Raw genomic sequence first — 26,842 nt, 5'->3', positions numbered from 1 at the left:
CAAATGAGGCCCAGGTTCACGTCATGCTGAAGCGCTGAGCAGCGAAAGCGATATTGAGTGCTGATGGATGATGCTTGCGCAACCATATACAAAACCACACAGCGTGTTGGCATGCAAGCCCCGTGTTCAACCACGACCATCCCCATTTGCTCCGCAGCCGCTGCTACAGCGATCGATCCTTGTACAAGTGCATGCATGGAGCATGTTTTGCACAATCAAGCAATGAAAGCAACAACTGCGATGGACGCAAAGGTGACTGTAACGAAAGGTCAACAGCCTTAACTTTCCTGTTGGTTTTAATGGCTAGCACATCCGCCATCACAGATGAAAAGAGCTCACCAGGATAGTGTGACGCAGCTATTCTCCATTTCTTACCTCGCAAAAGAACTGACGGCAGCTGAAACGAATTAACCCAAGAAACGGCAAAACAAGGGAGGAGGCAGAGAGCACAGGCTCTGTTTTACCGCCCTTTGGCTGGCTTCTAACATGCTGCTCTACGAACCTGCTCAGTACGGTGATACAGTGGTGTCTCGCACCACAAGAACTACAGATGCCCAGAGAGCCTTCCAAAGAGCCCTCCATATAAAATATCTGACCAGAAGGTAAGGACGCTGTCTTGATGCAAAAAGTAAATAAATAGTGCAGCGTAGGGCTTAACCCCGGGTAGACGCTTGGCCAGCGTCACGACGCTTTAACCAGTCGTTTGCCGGCTCCCTAATAAAGTTATACATACATACATAAATAAATAATAAAAAGAAAAAAATTCAAACAAAAACTCGCGATTCGTCCTATCGGTGCTCTTAACTAGGAGTTAGCGTTGTGCGAAGTTTCATGACCTCATTCCCAGAATCACTTGTACTATCAATTTATTCATTTATTAATCAGCATTAAACCACAATTAAATCACAATATAGAGACGTGCTAGACTATAGGCTCATAACGGTTTACCGGACGCGTCCTACGCATGTGCACTTGCATAGATGTGGCCAATGAGAGTGTGCAGCCTTCGTATGGCGTAAACCATTGTATACGTTTACGAAGTCTCCACTATGCCAAATGTCTGTAACTGAAAGTAAACCGTTATGAAAGGAAGTAGTATCACCTCATGCTGACATATTCTGCTAATCATTCATAATAAACGGCTCATTAATTTTATCGTTCGGTAAATGAGATGAAGAGGAGGAATCCCATCTCGAGCGCGGCGTAACTTTAAAGGATCCAGGAGGTCAGTTAACCTAGAGTATCCTCCACTGTATGGTGCATCTTTACTTACTTCCTTTTCTCCCTCCTTGCTTCCTTTCTTTTTTGAGGAGGGTGAGCAAAATAGACAGCGATTTCTCTGAACATTTTTGTGGGACAGCAGGATTAGCCATGGCACAGCTATGGCCCAAATCGTACCAATATTTTTCCTCCGCATCAGAGCGGGATGTGAGCTAGCATATATATGTGTTCATCACAAATCAAACTGCTATAGACCTTTGCATCGGGCGAGGAGGTTGTCTAAACGCCTCCTCTTTGGACTGTTGCAAACCGGTTCTGCTGCCGCCTCTACCGTGTTGACGTCAGGCGAGCAATATGGTTACGCCTAGGAGGCCCTCGTTGCAAAGGTGAGGATATCGAGGACATCTTCCAGTGGTTCTGCTGCGAAGGCTGAGCAAGAAAGGGAAGAAAGCGGGCCTTTCGGGGCAACGGGTTACCTTACAATCCCTACCGACCCCGCACCAATCCTCCGATTCCCCCCCCCTCCCCACCTGTCCACTTCACCCTGCCGCAACCCTACTCAGCACAATACACACCAGACACTGTGACATAGGGTCCTTTCTTCCCTTTCCTTCCTAGCCTTTCATTAAAAATGACCACGCGTCTGGCAATGACTGGCATTTTCCTTGCAGCAAGCTGCGAGACAAAAAAATGTATACATGATGTGGGCAATACTGCTTTCAGTTTGAACTGAGCGCCCATCGAGAGCTTCCTGCAGGTCTCTAGTGCTCAGCTGCAAAAGCGTCAGATTTCACTGTGCAGTATGGCTTTAAAAAATGAATTTTTCCTCGTTTCAAAACTGGTGTGACATCGTTTTGCGAAAGGCTTCGAACTCCCCACTGGGACTAACCGCCCAACTGCAATAATTAAGAAGTTAGCGAGCTTTAGTTAGGTGGGTAATTAAAGGATATTTGCAGTATATTGTATCCGCAGCGGCAGAGAGTTTGTTCCTGCAAAATTGTTTTGTTCTTTGGAACGCACTATTTTAAAAATTTATTTATACTTAAATCTTCCCTGAAACCCTGTTTACATAGACCGATGTGTGGCATTCTACGGCCATTAAATAATTTATAATTGAATTTCTTGTCTCATCTGCTTCGATTGGAGAGCTCAGCGTGATACCTATTTGACAAAATATTTTTTTAACCCATTGTGATTTCGGCTCTTGAGGCAGGCTGGTTTTAATGGCGTAATGAATTCAAACGACGAAGCAGCAATCATATCGTAGACATGACTCACATGGCGTATGAGTCACGTGGGGCATGGAATCATCGCTACCATCACTCGCCTGTTGAAACCTAAGCCAAAATAAAGAAGCAAGTCGAACACAAATTATTTGGCGCTCGTAGGCGAATACCACATGCCAATCAGTGTATACTGCCCTACACATAGTTACAAAGAAAACGCTAAATTATCACAAGCTGCCTCGTATATAGAGCGGAAGTTACGGGATCTCCCCGCTCCTCCGAGCATGCTTCAGCATGACTCTCCAGGGCAGCGACCGGCCAGCGCGTGTCCTTGACGATGGGCCGCAGCGCAACCAGCTGAGAGTATAAAAAGGCAGACCACAGCACGCCCGCGGCAGTGAGCTTTAGGGAGATGTGGTCTCTCGAGCAACTCTTCGCGGCCACTCGCTGTGGGAAAGTGTCTTTTGTGTTTCACCAAGCCCGCGATCAAATCATCGTTTCTCATCTTGTACGGCCGCCACTAGACGCCTAATTGAACAAGAAATACATGAGAATTCCTTTTTGCCACAGACTGTCGGTTAATTGAATACTGTTTTTGCCTTTGTTTAAACGTTGATGTGGCTTAGTATTTTATGCTGCGTTTTCTGTGTAACTCTTGTTCCTACTTATTATATCTGGAATACTTGCTTTGATATCTTTATAGTCTTCTTTTATCCTATAGCGTCCTGAAGTTCTTTTTTTTTTGTTCGATTATTATGCAGTGTAATTTGGACTACTAGCTATAAATATCCAATTTTTTAATAAAAAAGGTGACTTTCTTGAACTTATTTCTCAATCGCACGACACACATACTTCACTGGTTGACTGGCCTAACTTTTAACTGTTCTCAAACCATATAGAGGTACGGCGGGTAACCGTAAAGGGGATTCCGCACCTCTGTTGATCATAAAGGTGGGGGTTTGTGACCTAAATCAAAATTTGTTGTCTATGCTACTTTAGGCGCGCCTTCGCGACAGCCAATAAGAAAGCTCTGCTAGACGAATGATATCGCGAGCATTACCGTTTTCAAAAATATTTATTCAAATCAGGGTGAGTAAAAGTCCACTTGTGGAGGACTTATATATTTGCAGGTTCTTTTGGTTATTTGCAGCGTTCAATGTTACGCTTTGCACTTAAATGCAAGAAACAAGTCTTCACCAGTTAGCAAACTGTACCTGTAAGCTGCCACTTGCACCTGGTAATATCAGAAACAGTTGTCCAGTTTTCCAAAGCATGTAAAAGTTGATTAAACCCTGTGCTTGCATTACAATAAAATACCTTCAAACTACACATTTTTGTGTATAATTTTGTGCATAGGCCTTGCGACTACTATAAAAATCAACAGACAATAACCCCGGGCCCAGTTCGTTAAAAGCAGATGCATGCTGCTGGAGTAGGAGAGTGCTTTTATGGATGCAATTAAATAGCTCCAGTGAGAACTAATTAAGCAGTGTTAACTTGTTTGCAGCATGCTACAAATGGAATGCTGTCCTTTTAGATGGAGTAAGCCTCCAGGCTGTACTTATTCAGAGTGATCCATAAGCTCATTTTTATGTGTGCTGAACTGCGGAGAGTTTGATGCGGTGTGTACATACATGCATATCAAAGAGCTCCTCCTATACTGCTTGGAGGCACACACCAAGCTCAGAAGCGACAGTATGAGTATGGAAATATTTGCATAAACCTGTACAGCTCCAACAACACTGTGCGTATGATGCGACTACATTCCAACTCCATTGCTAAAACTAGTATGCAGGGCAAAAACATTCCTTGCAGATATCTTCACATAATCCTTGACATGTCTATGTGAGGAGTATAATTCTGAGACATTTTCAAGCATCCTTTAACTCAAAGCATACATCAGTTACCTTTTTCTGTAATGAAGCCTAATAACATTAAGCAAGTCAGAGTCTTCATGTGAAAGGTGAACTTGTTTGAGCTGCTGATCAGTTAAGCTGGCATACTGCAGAGCAAAACCATTGTGGTTCTGACTTTTCATTTGTGTAAGCCTGGATCACAAAATATATGCTGGGGACTGGTAAATTTGTATAATGAATTTCAGTTGCTCCAGCTCCAGGGGACATAAAACAGACTGTCCATTGAACTGTTATACCTACCGCGCAGCTTTTTTTTCACGTGCACTGTAAAGTTTGGTCCACTCATAACACAGCCACTTGCATCCATATAACCATTACTAACAATAAGATTAACCAGCAACATCAGCCTCAACATGCATGGCCGCTATCACCGGATCAATTACAACAATATATGCAATTACAGCTATCAACACTTGCAACAGTATATGGAGCTGGAATCCAACTTCATCAGCTTTCATCATCCTAACATGAACTTTCCAAGTGTTATCAATGTCAGAAAGAATGTACAACATCAAACCAACTACAAGACAGCAACTCGATCAAAGCCGAGAGTTAGTACGAATAGTGGGTCTTATAAATAGCATCTTGCTGTAAAGCTCTGTCTGCACAGTGCAAACTGCATTTGGCTGGAGCTTTAAAGCATCGCTGAATGTAGCAGTTCTGTGCACAAAAAATAAACATTTGACCACGTGTACTTGCTTGTGTCACTTTCATGCTGTGGACAATCTTAGCTCAGAAGGTGGCCATGTTCACTATTGCCACGAACTTAAGTTCATGGCCAACAAGCTGACACCTTCAAAGCATATTTTCCTTGACATTATGTAAACTGACCCAAAGTGCCCATAATCATATTTTAGCTCTCATGCAGCACTGTCCTTTCTTTTTTTCTTTGTCATGTAGGTCTGATAGTAAAAGGAAGTACCAATATTTATATTTATTGATTCCCTTCAGTGCCATCAAACAACAGACTTTTTTACCTCCGAGAAACAATGCATGCCCTCCTCCGGGAAATAAAGAAGTACAACCTCTGAAGAAGTAAAATATATCTGCCACAACAATATGCATGATATATAGTAATGCCCAAACTTGCATGCTTTGTTTCTAGTGCATATATGGCTTGCCATCATGCTGTGCATGCATGGCTAGTCGTCATGCGTTAAGCAATAAGCGCACCCTTAGGTGTCTACAACTTTTGCAGCATACATCGACATTCACTTACCAAATGCATTTCTTGCAACAAACCATGGTGCTAAAAATTGGTATTGCTAAATCAAACAACCAAACGCACAGAAGTGTTTATGTAACTTTATCACAGAAAACAAATGCATAAAAAGCACAAGAAACAAATGAAATTAAGTAACATACAAAAATGTGCTGTCAGGCAGTTTAAAACCATCCTAAGAAGACAAATGTAACCTGCATGCAACAATGGCATTCAAAGAACATAATCCAAAATACAAGTATGCAGAAAATGACACTAAGTAGACGCTAATCATAGTATATTAAAAATGGAATTCTACTAGTATTATGATTGCCATAGCAAGATTGGTCGTCATATTGTACTTTGTGTATAGGATTCCAACCAGCCAAAAACGTACGAAAATATGCTCCAACTTTTGAAGAAAACTGTAGGTAACACACTGTCATTCCATAGTAATATGTTAGCACTATACACAAGCCATACACCTAATAAAATGCTACACCAGCAGGACAGCTAGCCCGTGTGGTACAAGACAGACGACGTAACAAACACCAATTAAGAGTTTAACGATGTAAAGCCCGTGATGCGAGCTTAACTTCAGCAACAACAGGGCTTCACAGTGCTGCCAATAGTGATAGGGTCTGCAATGCCATATACATTAGGAAACTAACTGGAACAAGCATACGCAAACGAAGATAGAATAAAGGAAGAAAGCACATAGTACTAATCAACTATTGCGCACTGCAAATATGTAAAGTTCAACACAATCATATATGTAACAAGTTGCTAGTTCTTATATTGAATACCTTTTCCACAGTAAGTGCCAGTTGAAGTAGGCATTCTGTATTGGTCTTATTTTATCTTTGCGTGCATACTTTTGCATTATAGCTAGATACATCTCAAATACAAAGCTACAATAAATTCCCTACAGCAGACGTCCTGCAACCAGTGTTACTAACCTGTTATAATAGCGTTGCAGTCGACCACTTTGCGCCTGCCGCGACATCTAACAGGCACATGCTAGCAGCTAAAAGGCAGTTAACATAACGCTATGACAGCAGGTCAACTCAAATGATGGGAGGTGGTCATTTGGTACCGCATTACTGAGTCGTATATCCAGTTATACCAATTATAGCACTATGCTGTCCTTTACCAAAAACCAACTAACTGACATTGTTGTCCCTAATTTCAGAAAATGTAATACATCAGCGTCATTTGTACACAGAATATGAGCGAAACTGTAGTAACGAGCAAAATGAGTAGAACAAGTAACACAAAAATTTTTCAGCATGTTCTGAGACAAAGCAACCAAAAAACGGATAAAATCTAATGCTTGGTGACCAACAATTTCAGATCAGCACAAACAACAAGGATGCACTGCTGTGCTATGCAACAGTCATCAAAAAAAAAAAAAACAATATGAAAAGTTGAAAAGAAACTCTAAAAAGGCAAAAAAATAAAGTCTCATAAATACAAATTAAATTCTACTGTTAGACATGAAGGATAACTGATCACGAGAGTGGCAAAAAAAGTGAATTAGTCTGCAACATATGCACCAAAAGCGCAATTTGCAATTGTGTATTGCGTAGACAGGCAATGAAAAGCACCTCCAAATTTCAACACGTGGCCTCAATCCCCCAGAAATAGTTTCTCGCCTTTCTCTTCTGGCAATTTGCTTGTTTGTGGACTACTTACGAGAAAGGTAAATATAATTGAGTATATATGCTATATATAGACGAAACATTGAAAGAAACAAAATTGTATCACCACTATATCAGCGAACTCAAAGGGGCATGGCAACGTTTTAATCACTGCCAATTATTCTGATTAAATAGATCCTTTATGTGATCCCAACACTAGAGCAAAAAGAATTATTGAAATCGAAGCACGCAAGCAAAAGTTACTATTTCAGAAATTCAAAAAAAAAAAAAAAAAGGAAGAAGAAGAAGATAAGACGAAAATTGGTTTCACTCACCAATTTCAACCCCCAGTGCTAAGATTTGGCTCTACCAATCAGAACCACACCTTCCACATCTGGAGCAGAGGCTTGCATGCAGCTGTTGCCTTGCCAGGGAAGGCCACAGCCACGAGTTTTGACGAAGTCGCCATTTCTCGCATGTTCCATATGTACATGGCAAGGGCGACAAACTCAACAAAGGGAGCTCCTCCGAAATTTTCTTTGTCGGTGGGATTGGAAGGCACATCGGCGCTGCCCGAACCTTACCTTTTATTCAGCCTTCCCCTTCACATTATTGGTTAATGCGTGTCGAGACTGGTTTCCTTTAAATAAGAAAAAAAAATCAGCCTTTTCACTAGCATTCTGTTGACTTCTCGGTGCAGTTTTAACAGCATGCTACGCTTGCCTTCGCAAATGTTTGAAACCAAATGTAAAGCGTCGTCCCTGGTATTGTCCTCCTCAGTTCTTGCTCGCTTCCGTACGTTCGTTTCAGATTTTGCCCCGGGCAAAATGCTTGCAGCAGTCGTGCACATCATATTTTAGTTAAATATTTTAGTTAACGGAGTTAAATCTGGTCGCTGAACCAAATCAGAAAGTGAACTCCCAATCTGGCAGCCACCTCTTTTTCGGTGGCAGAAATTGCCGTTGTGTTTCAATGTCATCGCCTCATATTGAGTATTTCTGGAGGAGATTAAAATATTTAATATTACAACCTCAGCGACATCGTTGGGCGCCATACTATGCATACAAAGAATAAAGACCATAAGTGTACCTAATGTCGCACGGCCCCTTTGAGAAAAAAGAAAGTATATGTAGGACTGCAGTGGGCATGGCCAATCGAATTAGTATTATTAGAATTAGTTATTATTAGTGAGTATTAGAACACGGAGACTCCAGGGCTTTTGAAACATCACAGCTGCCTAAATTAGTAAACCTGTCATAAGCGTCTAACATTGCTTCTTCGACACAAATGCAAAGTGAGCAGAAAAAAATGAGTAACTTCATGCCTTGTGTTCTGATGACCTAGAGAAGCAACAGAGTCAGTGTAAGACTGCATTAGCATATTGAAAACATGCTAAACAAATAAAAATTGCCATTAAATCAGCAGAAATAAAATTAACTGTGCCTTCTATTCTGAATTTGACATGCATAACAATTTCAGCAGGCAATCCCAACACTCTGCAGCCACATCTTGCATTTTACGAAACAAATTCTGTGCAGGTATGGCAAGCGAAAATTTATCCTCTATGTGCATATAATAAAGTGGAATGCCGGAAAACAACAAAGAAAAGAGCAATAGCACATGCAAAAGAAATTACCTTGTGATTTTCATGCTCTTTTTCACAGCGACATTGATGCAATGCATTAAACTAAAAACACTCTTTGGACTTGAACATCAAGTTTAGCTAGTGTTACATTTTTTCACTCCTAATAGCAGTGCCAATACTACATCACACCATTCAGTACAGTTTTACACGAGCTAGAACTACACAACAAGTAATATACTACTAGTTTTATAATCCATTAAGGGAAAAACAGTAGTATATGGCAAACAGCAGCAGTTCAACCAAATGTGCGAACTGCGTAAACATGTATGCGCGCACATAACAGCTTCAACCTGGGAAATAATGAAGCATAAAACATAAAATATTTCCTCCCAGGCCATCTGCTGCATGCAGAGGTAGAGGCATAGAGATCCATTAATAGATTATAGATTGAAACAATGCTTAATGCTTTCCCGCCCATTGTAACAAGTTTGCATTCAAACACCAAACAACAAAGTACACAACTTGGCAACTGAAGCGCCCACTTGCTTAGCAAAGGTGGTGCAAAGTATAATGCGCAAAAATTGTAAGTTCGCCACAAAAAATAAGACAGTTCTAAATTGGACTAGATAGCACATGGAGGAGGTTCCCCATGACAGAAGTAGATAAAAAAACACCAACAAAGCCAACAGTGAAGCTGCATCAATTCGAAAATGGTGTCAGAAAATTACTGCATTAACAATGTGAAATTATTAACACAGATCAAGATGTATATATGACTAAGAAAAATATTGCAGACACTTATAAGCTCTGCCTTTAAGGGTACAGCGTTAATGGGCCCCATCTGCCTGCCGCTACCCTTGGTTGCGGACCCTCGTTTGCGTACCTACAATTTGCTATTCGCTTAATCAATAATCCCTTAATTTGTGCCTTCACGCATATTTATCAGCATAAGCATGAGCTACCACGCTATGTGCAAGACCGCCCGACATAAATATAAAGCCTCACTTTAACCAAGCCGCACGAACATGCCTAGAGGTAGCGTGTCTGACTCGAGATGCGAGGGTCCGTGGCTCAATTTCCATCTCCCCCTCTCATCTTCGAAAGAACTGCCGAAAGGAACAGCCGAGGGTTGGCAGCTCCTGCCAACTCCCTTGCATCACTCAGCCTGTCAACCAATCGAAGCAAGACCAAGTACCACCTGCCAAGTGCCACCTGCCAATGGCATATTTGCGATTTTTTTTGCGGACAACACACATACTGGATTTTCAGCAAGATGGGGCCTGTAACGCTGTTGTGATAAAAACGATAAATGGACGCGATGTTAGGAAGAAATGAAAGTTAGATGGAAACACTTTGAATAGGAACACAGAACCCAAAAGGCAGGCCCGATCTGCTGCCTCTCCTTTTGTGCTGTCTGCTGTGAACTTCCAAGAATGAGTTGTCAACCTGCCTAACAATTAGTACTGCTGTGCACAAAAAGGAATAGAAACTTAATGTACTGTCTGTGACGTTGAATGGTGCTCGCCTAAAAAATTCCAATGGTGCAACAGACACCATTTGTGTCGGTTAGTATACATTAGGCACATCAGCCTTCATGCACTGCAAGAAAAGATACAAAACTTTCATCATTTGTAATAGTCATAACCTGTTCGCTTGTCTCCTGCAGACATGTTTAAAAGACTGCAAAGCTATTTTTTCACTCAGTTTAAGTCAATTTGTAGGAGTCTGTTAAAGGGCAACTTCGGTCGTTTCTTTATCATTTTCAGTTTTTGATTGCATTACATTCCTTAATGCATTCTGACTTCAACACAAAAAACCTTTTTTCAAAGTTACGAGCAGAACTATATTTAAAAACGAAAAACAGCAAACAGAAACCGAAACTGCTTTCATGGCCAGAAACAACGTTCCAGTCGACGAAACGGTGACGTCACATATAGTATTTGAAAAACACTCGCATGCGCGTTGGATGGTCGAAATAAAATATGGAAATCACGATGGAGTACATAAAATGTCTGGGATAGCCAAATACAGACCTCAAAATTTATTGACCATGCGGGGAGTGGGCAGTAACGTGTGTGTACTGTTTGTGACGTCACAAACACAGTGTTGCCAGCAAAAATCGTCTCAGCTGAAGCCACTAAAACAGCACATTTTAAAATCGTATTTCGTGGGAATTAATAATCGCACGGTGCCCAAATTTGGTAGAATGCGTCAGGGCGGAGAGGGCAACCTACAGTAAAATTTTTACCAGAATATTAGAATGTCGAAAAACCTCCGGAGTTGCCCTTAACTGGTTCCACATTCAATAAGGGAGCTGCAACAGGCTTTTTACATCTAGGATCCAGAAACAAGAACAGAAAATAAGCATTTTGTTTGCTGTTGAATGAAACAGATTGGACTCTCAATCAGTGTGAAATCTCGACACTGACATTGAGTTATTTTATGTGTTGTTTGCTTGAGAAGCATCAGCAGCAGATACAGATGTTTTGCTTTATGATTGTAGGCATCAGATCATCTGACAAAATTTTCTTAATTATTACAGATTCATTATATCAGGCTACAATATTTTTTACACTAGATCAACAGAATGATAACATAATAAAAATTGGTTCACAGGAAAGGAAAGGCGAAGTATCTGTCACACTTGTTCTGTGGACACCTGAACCTCACCATATGGGAAGGGAGGAAGGTGGGAGTAAAAATAGAAAGAGAGAAAGAGGAGCTGTAGTGGAGGGCTACAGAGTAATTTCAACCACCTGGGGAGCATTGTGTGCTGACATCACACAGCACATGGGCGCCACTCCGTTTCGCCTCCATCGAAACGCTGCTGCCGGCGGTCAGGATCAAACCTGGGTACTCCGGCACAGTAGTCGGGCGTCTTATCACTGCACCACCACAGCGAGGCGCAGAATTTTTTTGTTGCCAGAATGAGCTACACAATGAGGAAAATGAAAACTGCGATTTAAGTAATGTGGTAGGTGAGTTTTCATAGTCCTTCAGAATAGAAAAGTCAGCTTTAAATTTCACACGACTGAAGCTAGAACAAGAGCTGCCAAAATTTTGCCGCGGCGTACCCTTTGAAATGTGACAGATTACATGGCTTCATCCCAGACCTTACTTTGCGGCAAAACCCAGATGCAACGAATTTAGCATGCTTCATTCAATTGAAAGCGTACTTCACAATCACTGCTGTGTCATACCTGGAATGACATTCTGATGCTAATGCTTCCTATTTAGCACTTGCAAAAGGAATGCATGAGATTACTCAAGCAGTGTCAATTGCAGACTAAATTGTGTTTCTGCATCTCCTGCACTGTACCTTACTGCATGCCTCGAAGCAGCCTTTCAAATCACCTTGCCAGCGCCTCTTCAGTGCTTAGCCATAAAAATAAAGTACCAGGCTCTAAGAACAAAGGTAAATTGTATAGTGTGAGAGGCAGTAACACAGGGGAGAATTCTAGGCCTATTCATACACTGTAAGCAAGTAGCCACAATCATAGCATGGGACTGTTTTAAATTTCACCCCCCCCCCCCCCCACCTAAATGGCCATACAGCACGTCAAGTAACGAACAAATCAGTAAGCCTCGGTGGGGAAGGCATCATCTGACTTTGGGCTTTCAGGTGTGCCATCATCGTGAGTGGCCTGGTAAGGAGTGCTGGCAGAAAGGTTTCCTGTTCCCAGCGTACCCAGTGGACCTGCGAAGTTGCCGCCACACGTCTGTGCATACAGCCCCCACGGCTGCAGCTCAGCTGATCCGCAGAGCACGAAGACTAGGCCCGTGAACACGTACACACCAGCTGCGATGTAGAAAACAATGCTCCACTGGGCGATTGTTTCCTGCGAAAAAGCCAGAACATGCAGGAGTGTTAAACCCAGACAACATTCTTAGGTATCATTTCGTAAAATTTAGCACGCTGACTGAAATTTAATGCTCTTTGATGTTGTTGCACACTGCATTATATATCTCCAAAAAAAATCCCAGTCAAAGATTTGTGTCGTTCTGCTTGCACTGCCTCTCCATGATCTGTGCATACCACTGTGATTTCCCACACCTTTTGTATGGCAGTTCATAGCATAGGGATGCTCGGTCTAAAGGAATAAATTTTCACCACGAACATGGCTTTCTCTAAAATTGGTTCAGAAACTACAACATGAAAGGGAGAGAAAAAAAAATACTATCTTTTTTGTGCTTCACATTTTCTCGGTGGTTGGTGTCTTGCGGTTGCTTCCCTTCCTTGACGAGTCCGTGTGATCTCGTTTATTGTTTACCAAACGAAGAACCGCAGCTAACAGGCGCATACGCACTGTATTATTGATTTCATTCCCCACTGGAAGTTCACATGCATGAGTACGCTGTGCTTTATTACAAATGAAGCACGTTCCCCCCAACCAAGTCTTCAAGACTTAAAAGAAAAAAGTACGTCGGCTCCCCTTTCAACGAAAAAATCCTGGCTACACGTCTAGAGCAATCTCATAAAGCCATGAATGAACAAACTCACATTATTGTTTGTCAAACTCCCTACAGCAAGAGGTGCCAGAAATCCAGCAAAGTTGGCAAAAGCATTTGTCATTCCCATCAGCGTGCCTGAAAGCAGAAATAATTTCTCTGAAGTGCACAAAAACGATTGTGAGATGGAGGTAAAAGAAAAAAGTGTCATGCGCACGTATTGCAGCCGTTGAAGGGCCCTGACAGGCGGCAACTAAACCGAGGCTTTCTCTTGATCCTATCTGTACCTATCGACTGGATAGTCGTGATAGTTTCAGTTTTTGTTCCCCTAAGAATGTGTGTCCAAATGCTCCAATACAGCAGACAGTCACATGATCTCAAAGACCTCCAATATCATGACATTATGTATCTGCCCGTTACACACTGCTAGGTATTTTTTTCTGTTTTTCTTCAACACCCCTTGATAAAATAGTCTGTTCTAAGGCTCACAATACTTGCAGTGCAACGCTACTACTATTGTTGCGAAATATGTATAGTATTTGCATAACATCCTCCTCTTAGGTTTAAACAGTTGGCAGCCAATGCTAGTGCATCACTTGCATTCTTTTTTCCTAAGAGCCCAGAAATAAATTCTATCACACCTGCAAAGTCTGGGGACATGTCAACATGTGTGACCATGTAGCCCGAGAAGGAAAATGCGTTGACACCCATGGCCACAGTCAGGAGAACGACATTCAGGACCCCGTTGCAGCCAGCGAAGGTCACAGCGAAGAGGCAGATGGCAGTTCCAAAGAATGCTGCATACATATAAAGAAAAAGAAATCAAAGAAGAAAAATTAAAAGCGCAACTAGGTCTGTGTTATAGAAAACAACATCAGTAACAGTGGTGGGAGGAGAGGCAGCAGTAAACTGTCACTGCCTGTTTATCTCTCAGGTACTATTCTGAGCATTTTGGCATATGGCGCACAAAAACAACTGGATTATGTTAGGCATTTGACGTTTACAACAGCGTTACGGTTGCTGCCATAGAAAACAGAACAGCAGAGTTGGAAGCATGTTGTCATTGACCATGTGCAGCATTAGTACATTATGTCACCACTAGCATCGCTTCTGTACACGATACAAGCACTGCTCATGTACTCTGTTACTTTATCAGCCATTGGTGTGAAGGGTATTTTTTAAGTTGTTTACCCCTGTATATACCATCAGTGTCACACGGAGAAGGTTATTTGTGACGCACGCAGTAGCAGTAGTAGTTGTAGTGGTAGTAGTATAGTTCATACTGACGAATGCACTGGAAGTCTGCAAAGAAGGTGAAGGAGTTAGAGTGTCATTAGAACCTCAAGTCCAAGACAGGATAATTACTACACATGGTGATGATGCACCTTTCTATTAACAATTGAAGTTTTTGTTCCAAAAAGTACACTAACCCTTTCAGGCACCATTTATAATTTCAATAAAAAGGGAGTCATTTTTGGCTTAAATAAGTATGCTCAGGTTTCAAATTAGTCCAATGTTTGGTTCAAAAATGCCAATGGTTAATTTGTTACAAGCACATAGAAAGTTAATTACAAACTGTCAAAATAGTCAAAAACTGTAAATATGTACTAACACATCAGGATCTATGAAATAGACACAGTAGGGATTTCTGTAATCATTCTATTTTTTTAAGATGCATGTGACGCAAGAAATCCAGACAAAGAAAAATTAGTTCAGGTGGAGAAACCAGCAATCAAAATGGCGAATATGCGCCACTAAGGTTACTATTTTACAAAATATATTTTTCTACATTCGCTTGTAGGCATAAGTGCATTAAAATTATTATAATTAGAGGATGCTAAATTAGCATGAAAAGAAAAAAATGGCAGTTGCCAGAGCATACGTCTGCAACAAATGCAAGTGTATAAAACATCTGAAAGGGATAATGGAATAGCCAGCCCCCATTCGTGCAAGCTGTCAAAGTATCTCCAGAAAAACATGTGTCAAAAAGTGGAGGCCATGATTTTGAGATTCCCAAGCTCATGAATCAGATGTTTCAGATGGCACGGTTCTCAGTGTTACCATGGGGACGTGCTTCTCAAAAACATTGTTTCCTTAATAATAATGCAGCTTGAGAAGCTGCGTGATGCAGTCCATCGGCTCCAAAATTTTCAGTCTTTCTTTTGAAAGCCAGCTTTGCGAGTCAGCTTTGTCACCAAATTCGTTTTTTCCAACTAAAATCAACTAAAAGGCCTCGTACCAAGGCAGTATGCATTCTTTATAGAAAAGAAGAGCGGCACTGGAACCTTTAACTTGCGTGAATTTCAGATGCTTTCAATAGCGAGGTGGCGAAAAACTCGCTCTCTCTCTCATCTCCAAGAATACATTTTTTGTTTTGATAATAGGTGACTGTAGTATTAAATGTTGTGCCCTTTCCACAGCCATCTCCAAGTCATCCTAAGGCGGAGACTGTCCGGTTCATGGTGTGAAAACGAGATGTATGTCCTTTTAATTGTTTATTCTATTTCTTGTTTTTTTATTGCTGATAGTCATTTGTTTCTACTGTTATTTATGCTCTTTTCCAACTCCTGGCCTGCCACAGACAGAATTTCCTCAATGTGCCCCGCATAACAGAATGAGTTTAAGACCCCTGACTTATAGAGTTCGATTTCCTCTTTCCAAATTTGTTTTAGTTCAAAGACAAAATGCCATGCGTACCGAAGTAAAAAGCAGCACGTGCTTGTTGCCATGGCAGTAAGCATGACAGAGCAGTGCAAAACGATTTTTCTTGTCCCCAGCACTCTACTCTCTAAGACTGGGTAGTAGAACCTCGCTATAGTAAACTTGGATATCATCATCATCATCATCAGCCTGATTATACCCACTGCAGGGCGAAGGCCTCTCCCATATCTCTCCACTTAACCCGGTTCTGTGCTAGCTGCATCCACTTGACCCCTGCGAACTTCTTAATCTCATCCGCCCACCTAACTTTCTGCCGCCCCCTGCTACGCTTTCCTTCCCTTGGAATCCAGTTTGTTACCCTCAGCGACCATCGGTTATCCTCTCTTCGCACTACATGTCCTGCCCATGTCCATTTCTTCTTCTTAATTTCCACTAGAATGTCGTTAACTTGAGTTATTTCTCTGACCCACTCTGCACGCTTTCTATCTCTTAATGTTACCCCTACCATTTTTCGTTCCATAGCCCTCTGGGTTGTCCTCAACTTAAGTAGAACTCTCTTGGTTAGCCTCCACGTTTCAGCCCCATAGGTGAGTGCAGGCAAGATGCAACTGTTGTATACTTTCCTCTTGAGCGATACCGGTAAGCTGCTAGTCATAATCTGCGAGTGCTTGCCAAATGCGCTCCATCCCAATCTTATTCTTCTTGTTATTTCCTTTTCATGGTCCGGATCTGCGGTTACTACCTGTCCTAAGTAGATATATTCGCCTACTACTTCCAGTATTTCGCTACCTAATGTAAACTCCTGTTCCTTCCCGAGGCTGTTGAACATTACCTTAGTCTTCTGCATATTGATTTTCAAGCCTACCTTTCTACTTTTCCTGTCTAGGTCATCAATCATTATTTGCAGTTCATCTCCCGAGTTGCTTAGCAAGGCAATGTCATCAGCAAATCGCAGATTACTGAGGTATTCTCCATCTAGCCTTATCCCTAACTGCTCCCATTCCAAGTCTCTGAATACTTCCTCTAAACAAGCTGTGAATAGTACTGGGGAGATTGTGTCTCCTTGCCTAACACCTTTCTTTATGGGAATTTTGTTACTTTCTTTATGCAGAACTATGGTTGCTGTGCAGCCACTATATATATCTTCCAGCACTTTCACGTATGGCTCGTCTACCCCCTGATTTCGCAATGCGTGCATCACCGCCGAGGTTTCAACTGAGTCAAATGCTTTTTCGTAATCAATGAATGCTATGTATAAGGGCTGGTTATATTCCGCGCATTTTTCTATCACCTGATTGATGGTATGGATATGATCGATAGTAGAGTACCGTTTCCGAAACCCTGCTTGATCCTTTGCTTGATTGCAGTCTAAGGTTGTCCTGATTCTATTAGCGATTACCTTAGTAAATACCTTATACGTAACAGACAGTAAGCTGATTGGTCTGTAATTTTTAAGGTCCTTAGAGTCCCCTTTCTTGTGAATGAGGATAATGTTTGCATTCTTCCATGCTTCCGGTACCGTCGATGACACCAGGCACTGCGTATACAGGGTGGCCAGTTTTTCTAGCACGATATCCCCCCCGTCCTTCAGCAAATCTGTAGTTATCTGATCCTCTCCAGCTGATTTCCCCCTTTTCATAGTTTCTAGTGCTTTCTTGACCTCGTCCTTCGTCACTGGTGGAACATCTGACTGTTTTTCCCCACCGCCAATCTCATTACGGTCCTGACTACTTTGGCTACTGTAGAGATCTGTATAGAACTCCTCGGCTACTTTGACTATCTTGTCCATATTAGTGATGACGTTGCCCGCCTTGTCCCTTATCGCATACATCTGGTTTTTGCCTATGCCCAATTTCTTCTTTACCGCTTTAAGGCTTCCCCCGTTCTTTACAGCATGCTCAATTTTCTCCATGTTATACTTCCTTATATCGGCCACCTTGCGCTTATTGATTAGCTTTGATATCTCGGCCAATTCGATCTGGTCTGTTGGATTGGAAGCTTTCATACTCTGCCGTTTCTTAATCAAATCTTTCGTCTCCTTAGACAGCTTACCGGTATCCTCTCTAACTATCCTACCGCCTACTTCTACCGCGCACTCAGTAATGATATCTCTGAAATTATTGTTCCTTGCCTCTAGGGTAATGTCGCCATCCTCAGTTAGAGCTGAATACCTATTCTGTATCGAGATCCTGAACTCTTCTGCCCTCCTCCTCACCGCTAATTCGTTGATGGGTTTCTTTCTTACTAATCTATTGCGTTCCTTCTTCAGATTTAGGCTAATTCGGGACCTCACCATCCTGTGGTCACTACATCGAACTTTCCCGATTACCTCTACATCCTGCACAATGGCGGGGGTTGAACACATTATGAAGTCGATTTCATTTTTAGTCTCTCCGTTAGGACTTTTCCATGTCCATTTTCGGTTCTTCCGTTTGCTGAAGAAGGTATTCATGATTCGTAAGTTATTGCGCTCTGCAAACTCAACTAGTAACTCCCCCCTGCTATTCCTAGAACCAATGCCATAGTCACCTACTGCCTTGCCTCCTGCCTGTTTTTTCCCTACCTTGGCATTGAAGTCGCCCATTAGTACAGTATACTGCGTCTTTACTTTTCGCATTGCCGATTCTACATCTTCATAGAAGCTTTCAACTGCCTGGTCATCATAACTACATGTAGGTGCATAGGCCTGTACAACCTTCAGTTTATACCGCTTATTAAGCCTAATTACGATGCCTGCAACCCTCTCATTAATACTATAGAATTCATCTATATTACCCGCTATATACTTATTGACAAGGAAACCTACTCCTAGTTGTCGCCTCTCTGGTAAACCTCGATAACACAGTACATGCCCATCCTTCAGTACAGTATATGCCTCATTCGGCCTCCTAACCTCACTAAGCCCTATGACATCCCATTTCATGCCCTCTAGTTCCTCTAACAGCACTGCTAAACTAGCTTCACTAGCTAGGGTTCTAGCATTAAACGTTGCCAGGGTCAGTTTCCAATGGCGGCCTGTCCAGCGGAGCCAGGCTTTCTTAGCACCCCCTGCTGCGTCACAGGTCTGACCGCCGCCGTGGTCAGTTGTTCCGCAGCCGCTGGTGACTGAGGGCCGGGGTTTTATGGAGCTTATCATAGGAGGTTGTGGCCAATTACTGCACCAGGGTGGCCAACTCCTGTTCTGGTGAGGGAGTGCGTTGCCGGAGGTGTTCACCGGCATCAGGTCGCACCCCAAACCTGTATATGCAATTCCATCGACACGCGGATTTTTTTTTTTTTTTTTTTGTCATCCGGTGGAGAATTGCGCGGCACCGGGATTTGAACCCCGGTCCTCTTGCATGCGAGGCGGATGTTCTACCGCTACGCCACCGCTGCAATCTAACTTGGATATAGTAAAGCGAAACAGAAGTCCCAGTTCATCTTCCATAAACGACTGTACATTTTCCCCCTTTATACTAAAGACATTTTTGATAATAATCGGTAATAGTAAGGTGCGTCTGGCCGCGGCGACGCCTTCCCACGAAATGACATCGCCAGACGCGCGCTACGTAGAATAGCGAAGCAGAAACAATTAAAAAAAGTGTTCGTTTAAATGGTTTTACCACTGGGCTTAGCAGTATTCAGGAGAAGCCAACTTTACGTAAGCCTTAAAGCCGTGAGGGAAAGCAGGCAGCGCATAGGAAAAAAGAAAAAGCTGTCTACAAGCAAGGAAAGAAGGCGGCGCAATCCGTTCAGAAAGTAAAGAAGAGTAAAATTGCAGCGAGAAATAGGGAAGGGAAGAAACGACAGAACATTCGCAGCACTGTGCAGCACGAGGCAGAACTGGAGGCGCAGCATGTGTGGTTTTGCAGCACTTGACTGCCGCGCGCATTTCTCATCTATATTGCCTTCTTACTGACAGAAACAGCAGAAGATGACACTGTGTTCATGCAACACTTTGGTTTCTACATGAAGTCAAACTCAGTTGTATTCAAAGCCACGTTGCCCTCATGCTTAAGGAGTACTTCCACAAGATGTAAACAAAAAATCTTATAAATGAAAAAGTCAGACGAAGAGATGATAAAAGAGAGACTGAAGGTATTTGAGAGCTTTTTGTTTTGTTTTGTTTTGTTTCGGGTGGGTTTTGGTTTTGGTTGTGGGGTTTAATGTCCCGAAATGACTCAGGCTATGAGAGACGCCGTAGCGGAGGACTCTGGAAATTTCGACCACCTGGGGTTCATTAATGTGCACTGACATCGCACAGCACATGAGCACCTTACTTTTCGCCTACATCAAAAAGCGGCCGTCGAGGCTGGGATTCGATCCCTCATCCTTGGGGAACAGTAGTCGAGCGCTCTAACCACTGCGCCACCCTGGCGGGGTGGCCTTTTTTTTTTTTTCATTAAGCAACAATGCATGTTCAGTAAGTAGCCATTTAGTTACTAGACAGCAGCTTCAGGACCATGTTATCACCAACCACTGATATAGTAAAGACCCTGGTATAGTAAAGATTTTTGCCAGTCCCAGTGACGTTACTATAAAGGGGTTCTACTTCATTTTCTTTTTTTAGGCAATTTGCATCCAGTGCATTATCTTCAGTGGCTATGCTTGAATATTTAAAACAATTTTGAGTCCTAAATATACTACTGATTGCTCTAGAACCTTGACATTTGCATACTCTCAAGATTATGTATGGCAGATTTCCTCTTGATGTGGCTAAAATAGATATACACAAAATGTTGTGCACCAAAGCCATGTCAGGTCCGAAAGAAGAATTTGAGAAAAACACACGCGCTACAAAAAGCTCCAGTGAAAGAGACCGGTAATAGTGGAGAAATTATCTTTTCTTATTATTACTTCCTGAGCGAGTGATGTGGTGAAGCTGGCCTTGGAGATAAAAAGCAAAAACCTAGGGGCTTGCACAAGCCTGGCACCCAGCAATGACATGATTTCACGCATCAAGCCCACGAAACAGGTTTGGATCTACACTTTCATAGCCACTGTTAATGTTTCACCAGTTTTTAAAATTACTTCTGTTCATTTGTGGCTTCAATTTTTTCTATATTTCTATATGAAAGATGAACGATCAAGGTTACTACAACAGTCAATATAACAACACTCAATTTTGTTTTGATGACGTCAAAGGTCAGTTCCCCATGAGTACTACAAACGATGACACCTGAGCAAAAGACATGTCATCAACAATTTAACTAAGAGCATTTATACACTTTTAAATAAAATCCGAGTTGCTTCTATTCTCAAAAGACTGCACATAGTGGAACATGGGGCCTGAACCCTAATAAGAAGACTAAATGCAGGTCCATGCCATGGAAACGCAAGGGTTAACGAATTTCAAAGGAATTTCATGCACAGCAGTCAGTCTAGAAAACTGCGGCAACAGCATTTTGGGATACAGATGACGTTTTATTACTAAAATGCATGCCCCACAAGACAGCATTCGCTGGAAGCATTGTTACTCCAATAATGAAGGAATTGCATATGGGAGTTAAAGAGAAGAAGCATGGTATGGGAAGTTAGTTGCTGGAAAAAGTGTGCCATTACTGCACAACAATGTGCTGGCTCACAGGTCTACCAAATCAAAAGCTGCTATCAGGGAAAGTGACTTCGTCAAGTTTAGCCTACAGTCTAGCAATATATCCCAGTGGTTACTTCAATTTTAGTAACGTAAAAAATATTTCTACATGGGCAACATGACAATAATGCAATCAAAAGAGCAGAAAGAAGATAGCTGCTGATGCCCATCTATTCTGAAGGCATCTATCTGATCATCAGATGCGAAGTGCAATGGCTGACTTGAAATCAAGAGGGGTCATACACTGAACAATAGCAAGCACCATTTTCTCAGACAATTCTGTTTAATACCCAGGTAGATAACTTGTTGAATGCTCCTCAATTAAAAGTTTCTCCTCTGTTGGAAATTCCAGCAGCATGGAATAGGCAAGCACAAATGCACCAATAAGTGCATTACTAACAATATCCTTGGGTTGCATTGGCAAGCTACACGAAGAGTATTTTGTCCACAAGATACACCACTTACAGACAGAGTTGAAGAATTTTCTAATGATGCTGGTCGAGAAAAGGTCCTTCCGCCGGACGTGATCGGCTAAATATCCAGCCCCCCAGCTGGAGAATGTTCCAAGGAGGTACGGCAGAGCCGAGAGGAACCCATTCTGCAGCATGGCATAGTGACGTTTTACACAGCCTCCAGAAGAACAAAACATTGCTACTATGAGTGCCAAACAAAAATGCACTGGCACTGTAGACTATTTTTCATGCATTCAGCACATAACAAATGCTAAATAAATAGCCACGAATTGCACCGCAAACAATGTATGCTGTAATGTCTACGTTTGCAACAACTGTGGTTCCCTATAATGTCTTTAACGCTTAACAGGGTTTAACTGGCTCTACGGGACGAGCAAGCTCTAAGGGGTGAACTCAACCTCAGTGAAATTTCTCTTTATTTATCATGTGACCAAAACTGGCTATGGCCGATCGAAGTTATCCCATTAAATGAAACTAAGAACAGCAGTTCAGATTAAGAATGCTACAAACACACTTCTTTTACTAAATGTACATCAACATTGAAAAAGTGGAAAAAGTAGTCACTGGTCGTGCTCACAAGCCAACACCTCCGAAGAAAAATTTTGGCTGCAACTCCCAAAGTCACAATATAAACGTACGCACCTTCTTGATGTCGAAGTGCAGGATGTTCTTGAGATAGCTGGGAAGCTCGGTAAGAAGCGTGTAAAAGCCCCAGTTCTGGCCGAAGTGGGTCACCATCAGCGCCCAGAACGGCACCGAGGTCAACACCGCACGCCACGGTATGGGCAGTTTCTACGAGAGTTAATGCCCAAAAACCCACACTGAGCAAAAAAAAAAAAAAAACTGCACTCGAAAGCCTACACTTGACTGCACTGAAAACACGTGAAAAGGCCCAAGCGCTTTCAATGCTCAAGCACTTCTATGGGTGATGTGTTTACTCAGCCACACGAAATGGGGTGACAAGGAGGTCTCATTTCAAACTCTCTCATTTATATCATCAGAGCTATGGTGCGGAAAATGGTAGGTGTAACATTAAGAGATAGGAAGCATACAGAGCGGATCAGAGAAATAAGTCAGGTTAATGACATTCTAGTAGAAATCAAGAAGAAAAAATGGACAAGGACAGGGCATGTAGTGCAAAGAGAGCATAACCGATCGTCGCTAAGGGTAACAAATTGGACTCGAAGGAAAGGAAAGCGTAGCAGGGGGCGAGAGTAAGTTAGATGAGCGGATGAGGTTAAGAGGGGTCAAGTGGATGCAGCTAGCCCAGGACCGGGCTAATTGGAGGAATATGGCAGAGGCCTTCACCTTGCAGTGGGTATACCCTGTATAATGATGATGATGATGATGTCAGCCATCATTAAGTGCAAATTTCTCAGTGGGTAAAACCTACACAAGATAATTTGCTGTGCAAACATAACTGAGCATTAGTGCTATTAAAGGAAACTTGACTTACCTCTCGTGTCTGTTCTTCACCCTGGTTGGTTTCAATGTAGATGCGCTCCTCATCGCTAATGCGTGGGTGTTCCTGTGGACTGTTGTAGACCAATAGTGCCCAGAACACAAACCACACTACACCAATCAAACCTGAAACATAAAAGTGAACAAGATACTTGCATACAAAACGATAAAGGCATACAGCAATGCTGCACTTTTAACTGGAGACTCAAAACTAATGCATGCGACATGATGAAATGCTGCAAAGTTTGTTTTTAGTGCGAAAGCACTAATCTGCAGGTTCAGAGCCTAGAAAAATCGTCTAAAGCTTGTATGTCCAAAATACCATGCGACTTTTTATCAAAATGTGAGACGCAACCTTTCTTTGTGTGGTATCATACCATTTCACTTTTTAGGATTCATCTGCTAGTCAAGGTGGAGACTAGTTTGCACTAGGAGTTGGAATCAACCACACATACACCTGCAATTATATGTATTAAAAGTAAGTGAAGACATACACTAAAAATTGAAACAAATAAATACTGTGCTTTTTGTTACCTCGACAGATACTGCACCTTTCCTTTTCAATAAACGAATTCACCATTTGCAACTGAAGACATTTAACAGTTTTCCGAACCCTGTGCCAGTCTCTCAGTGTTAAACTGCCAAGCAAAACTATACTAAACAGTGCTTTTGCACGTCTTTATCAGTTTGAGAGGAGTTAAACTCTGGTTAAATTTTCTGATTCTGATTTAAACATTATGCTGCACTTACTAATCCATCTTTTTTTTCCTTTATGCTAGGTGTGCAGTGTGCACAAAACACGAACTTCCTTAAAAATAATTTTTTTTTATTCCGGAGTGCATGAAATATGAAATGATAAATGTGAAAATACGGCTGTAATCCCAAATCACAGTGAGGTTTTCTTTTTTTCTTTTTTTTGGCCACATGTTTTGAAATTTCTTGCAAACACCACACAGTCACACTCTTTCCAATCCCAAACAATCAGCTCTTCAACAATTATGCAAGTCATACAGTGACATATCACACACAACGATTTGACTCCTCAGCATGCCTTTGCTCCACTATAAGGCGACAAAAGGACAACAGCCACTGACAGACACAACCACCAGTCTAAAAGCAGACAGCTGCATCTCTTCGCTTCTCTTAGCTAAACTACTAGTTTGTTCATGCTCAAATTTTACACAGAGGTGGAATTTTGTGGTCCGATTTGTTTTATACTATGTCTTGTGCAACCTAATTTAGAGAGAATTAAACAAAGGTGCACACTGTACAGTATGGTCCACTCTTAAAGGGAACATTAGGCCGCGTTGCTGCTACGCTTTACAAAACATTCCAGCGAGACCTAGCAACAAACGATCATACACAGTGCCTGTGCAGTAAGCACGGCTGACTACTCTTTCCGAACATGCACTTGGTGCCGTCCATTCTTACCACTGGTCGGCGGCAGTGCTTTGCAAAGTGTTTAGGTCACACAATCTCTCGTTTCCTTTAACAGTGGACCATACTGTACACAGCAGTGCCATTCCAAAAAAGGTGCCTTCAAACGAACTTCACTCGCAATGCCATCTCTTAGGCCTGAGGGAATGAACACCATTCATGATTTTGCACCTTGAGTCACCTGCTTTTATCATTCTGCTAATATTGAGAGAAGGCACTGTCAGTAGGACGAGTTTAAGCGTAGGAGTGAAAACTGGCCTGTTGAAGATGGCTCCTGTACACACGTGCAATGTGTGACGGTGCCATTGTTGGGCGCTGCCACCGCACTGCACGAAATGGAAACGTTTGCACAGTGTTTCATGCAAACAGTTTTTGAAAATATTATTTCATTTTTTTTTAATTCTACTTAAGTGTGATGCTGTGGGATTCATAAGGTGCGCAGAACCTCCATTGAATGCAGCAATCTCACGTGAACTTAGGATCTATATAAGCAAACTAAGCATTCTATGAGATATAGTCAGATAGAACACAGTGGATGGCTCCTTATTTTTCTTTTTACTATGAGAGAAGTTTCCTTTCAAGTGAGTCTATGCTGTTTTTCTCTCTTTTTCTTTTTGCTGTAGTGATGGTGAAAGTTCTCAACGGGCTACCTGGGATGGTTCCATTACTCTTCTACTAAAACAGAGGGGATTAAAAATTGTGCATAAAGTCGTAGTAGACAACAGCTCACAAGTCGCAATCGTCACAGATACTGAGATCAATGCATACAAATAGTGCGAATTTATATGGATTTCAACATGCGTGTCAGCCAATGCATGCATATCACAGGGCTTAGGGTTCGAGCAGTGCTTTTCTTTCTTCACTTCATGCTGCAGAAATTTTGACTGATTTAAGTATGATGAAATATGCCATATCATACTCAGATCTAACTACTTGCTCATACTGTCACCCCTGAGTTGCATTGAATGCGATACTAAATCCTCATTGTATGATGAATTTGTTGTTTCCTATTCAATTAATGGGCCAGCTCGATGAAAGGTTGGAAACTATGTTCACTACATTGCCTTTAAGGTCGAGAGGTATATTGTAACCTAAATCCTTTATTTCTATCAATAAAAAGGGCAGCGCCCTATCAAATAAAGCCGATCCTAATCCCATTTGGAATAACAAAACAAACTGCAGAAATGATACTCAAACATGCAGGCATTTATTCTACTTAAGCTAAAATTCTCAGAATGAATTACAGTCAACTTCGATATAACGATCATGAATATTACGAATTATTGGCTATATCAAACTAATCTTAAATATTTTTAACAAACACATGTAATTTCTACATTATATAGCGAATGTGATTGGGGCATATAGCCAACCCTCCAGCAGCAGGTGATGCCCACCCAGATCACAGGCGGAAAGCCTCGTTGCAGTTCAGGAGTGGTGTGTGGTGGTGTGAGCATGCGTGCGAAGGTTCGCACTTTAGAGTGTTCATAACTCTCATTCGCCAACAGCATCGCGGAAGATACCGCAACACGGCGGGCTGTTAATCAATCCACTCGTCAGCACAAGTTTGCGTCTTTCAAACCAGTCAACAGTGTGCTGTTATCATCTGTTTTGGTTTGGCTTGGCTTGGCTGGCAGCTGCGACTGCGATAGTGGCGCTAGTGTATCTGTGGCGCAAGTGTGGCGCAAGTGTATAAAAGCGGAGTGCGAGAATAAACGGGGGTTCATTTCGTCGCTTGGGAGCTCGGTGTCTGGACTGCTTTCTCTGGCAGCGTTCCGGCGCGGGTGCAACGGCGCCCCCCCTGCCTGGGCTAACACGACATGGTGTCAGAAGTGGCCGTCTACGACATGATGTCAGATGGTCAAGAATCTTCGCACTGAGCCAGGCACCTTACATCCACGATGTCGAAGACGCCTTCAATGCGGCTGCATGGACTGCAGCAACCGCCACCGCTAGACTTTGACCGCACGTCAGAGTGGCCGGCGTGGATCGAACATTTC

At 42.2% G+C, this 26,842-nt stretch overlaps 1 protein-coding gene across 1 annotated transcript in view; it reads right to left on the bottom strand.

Annotated features, from left to right (window-relative positions):
• Positions 1-5,652: 5,652 nt before the first annotated feature.
• Positions 5,653-26,842, bottom strand: part of LOC146191112 (sialin-like) — a 43,912-nt gene continuing 22,722 nt past the window's right edge. The window contains exons 5-10 of the mRNA XM_084601591.1: positions 23,401-23,531; positions 22,587-22,736; positions 21,937-22,069; positions 13,880-14,035; positions 13,291-13,376; positions 5,653-12,628 (exon numbers count right to left, since the gene is read on the bottom strand). Of these exons, the coding sequence (XP_084457717.1) occupies positions 12,365-12,628; positions 13,291-13,376; positions 13,880-14,035; positions 21,937-22,069; positions 22,587-22,736; positions 23,401-23,531 (920 nt within the window). The 3' untranslated portion in view covers positions 5,653-12,364. The remainder of the gene's footprint in view (positions 12,629-13,290; positions 13,377-13,879; positions 14,036-21,936; positions 22,070-22,586; positions 22,737-23,400; positions 23,532-26,842) is intronic.

Source organism: Amblyomma maculatum, chromosome 4 (genome assembly GCF_055883805.1).
Source record: "Amblyomma maculatum isolate TAMU_Amacu chromosome 4, ASM5588380v1, whole genome shotgun sequence".
Taxonomy (NCBI): Eukaryota; Metazoa; Arthropoda; class Arachnida; order Ixodida; family Ixodidae; genus Amblyomma; species Amblyomma maculatum.
Note: the sequence above shows the minus strand (reverse complement) of the source record. Positions and strands in the feature narration are given on the sequence as shown.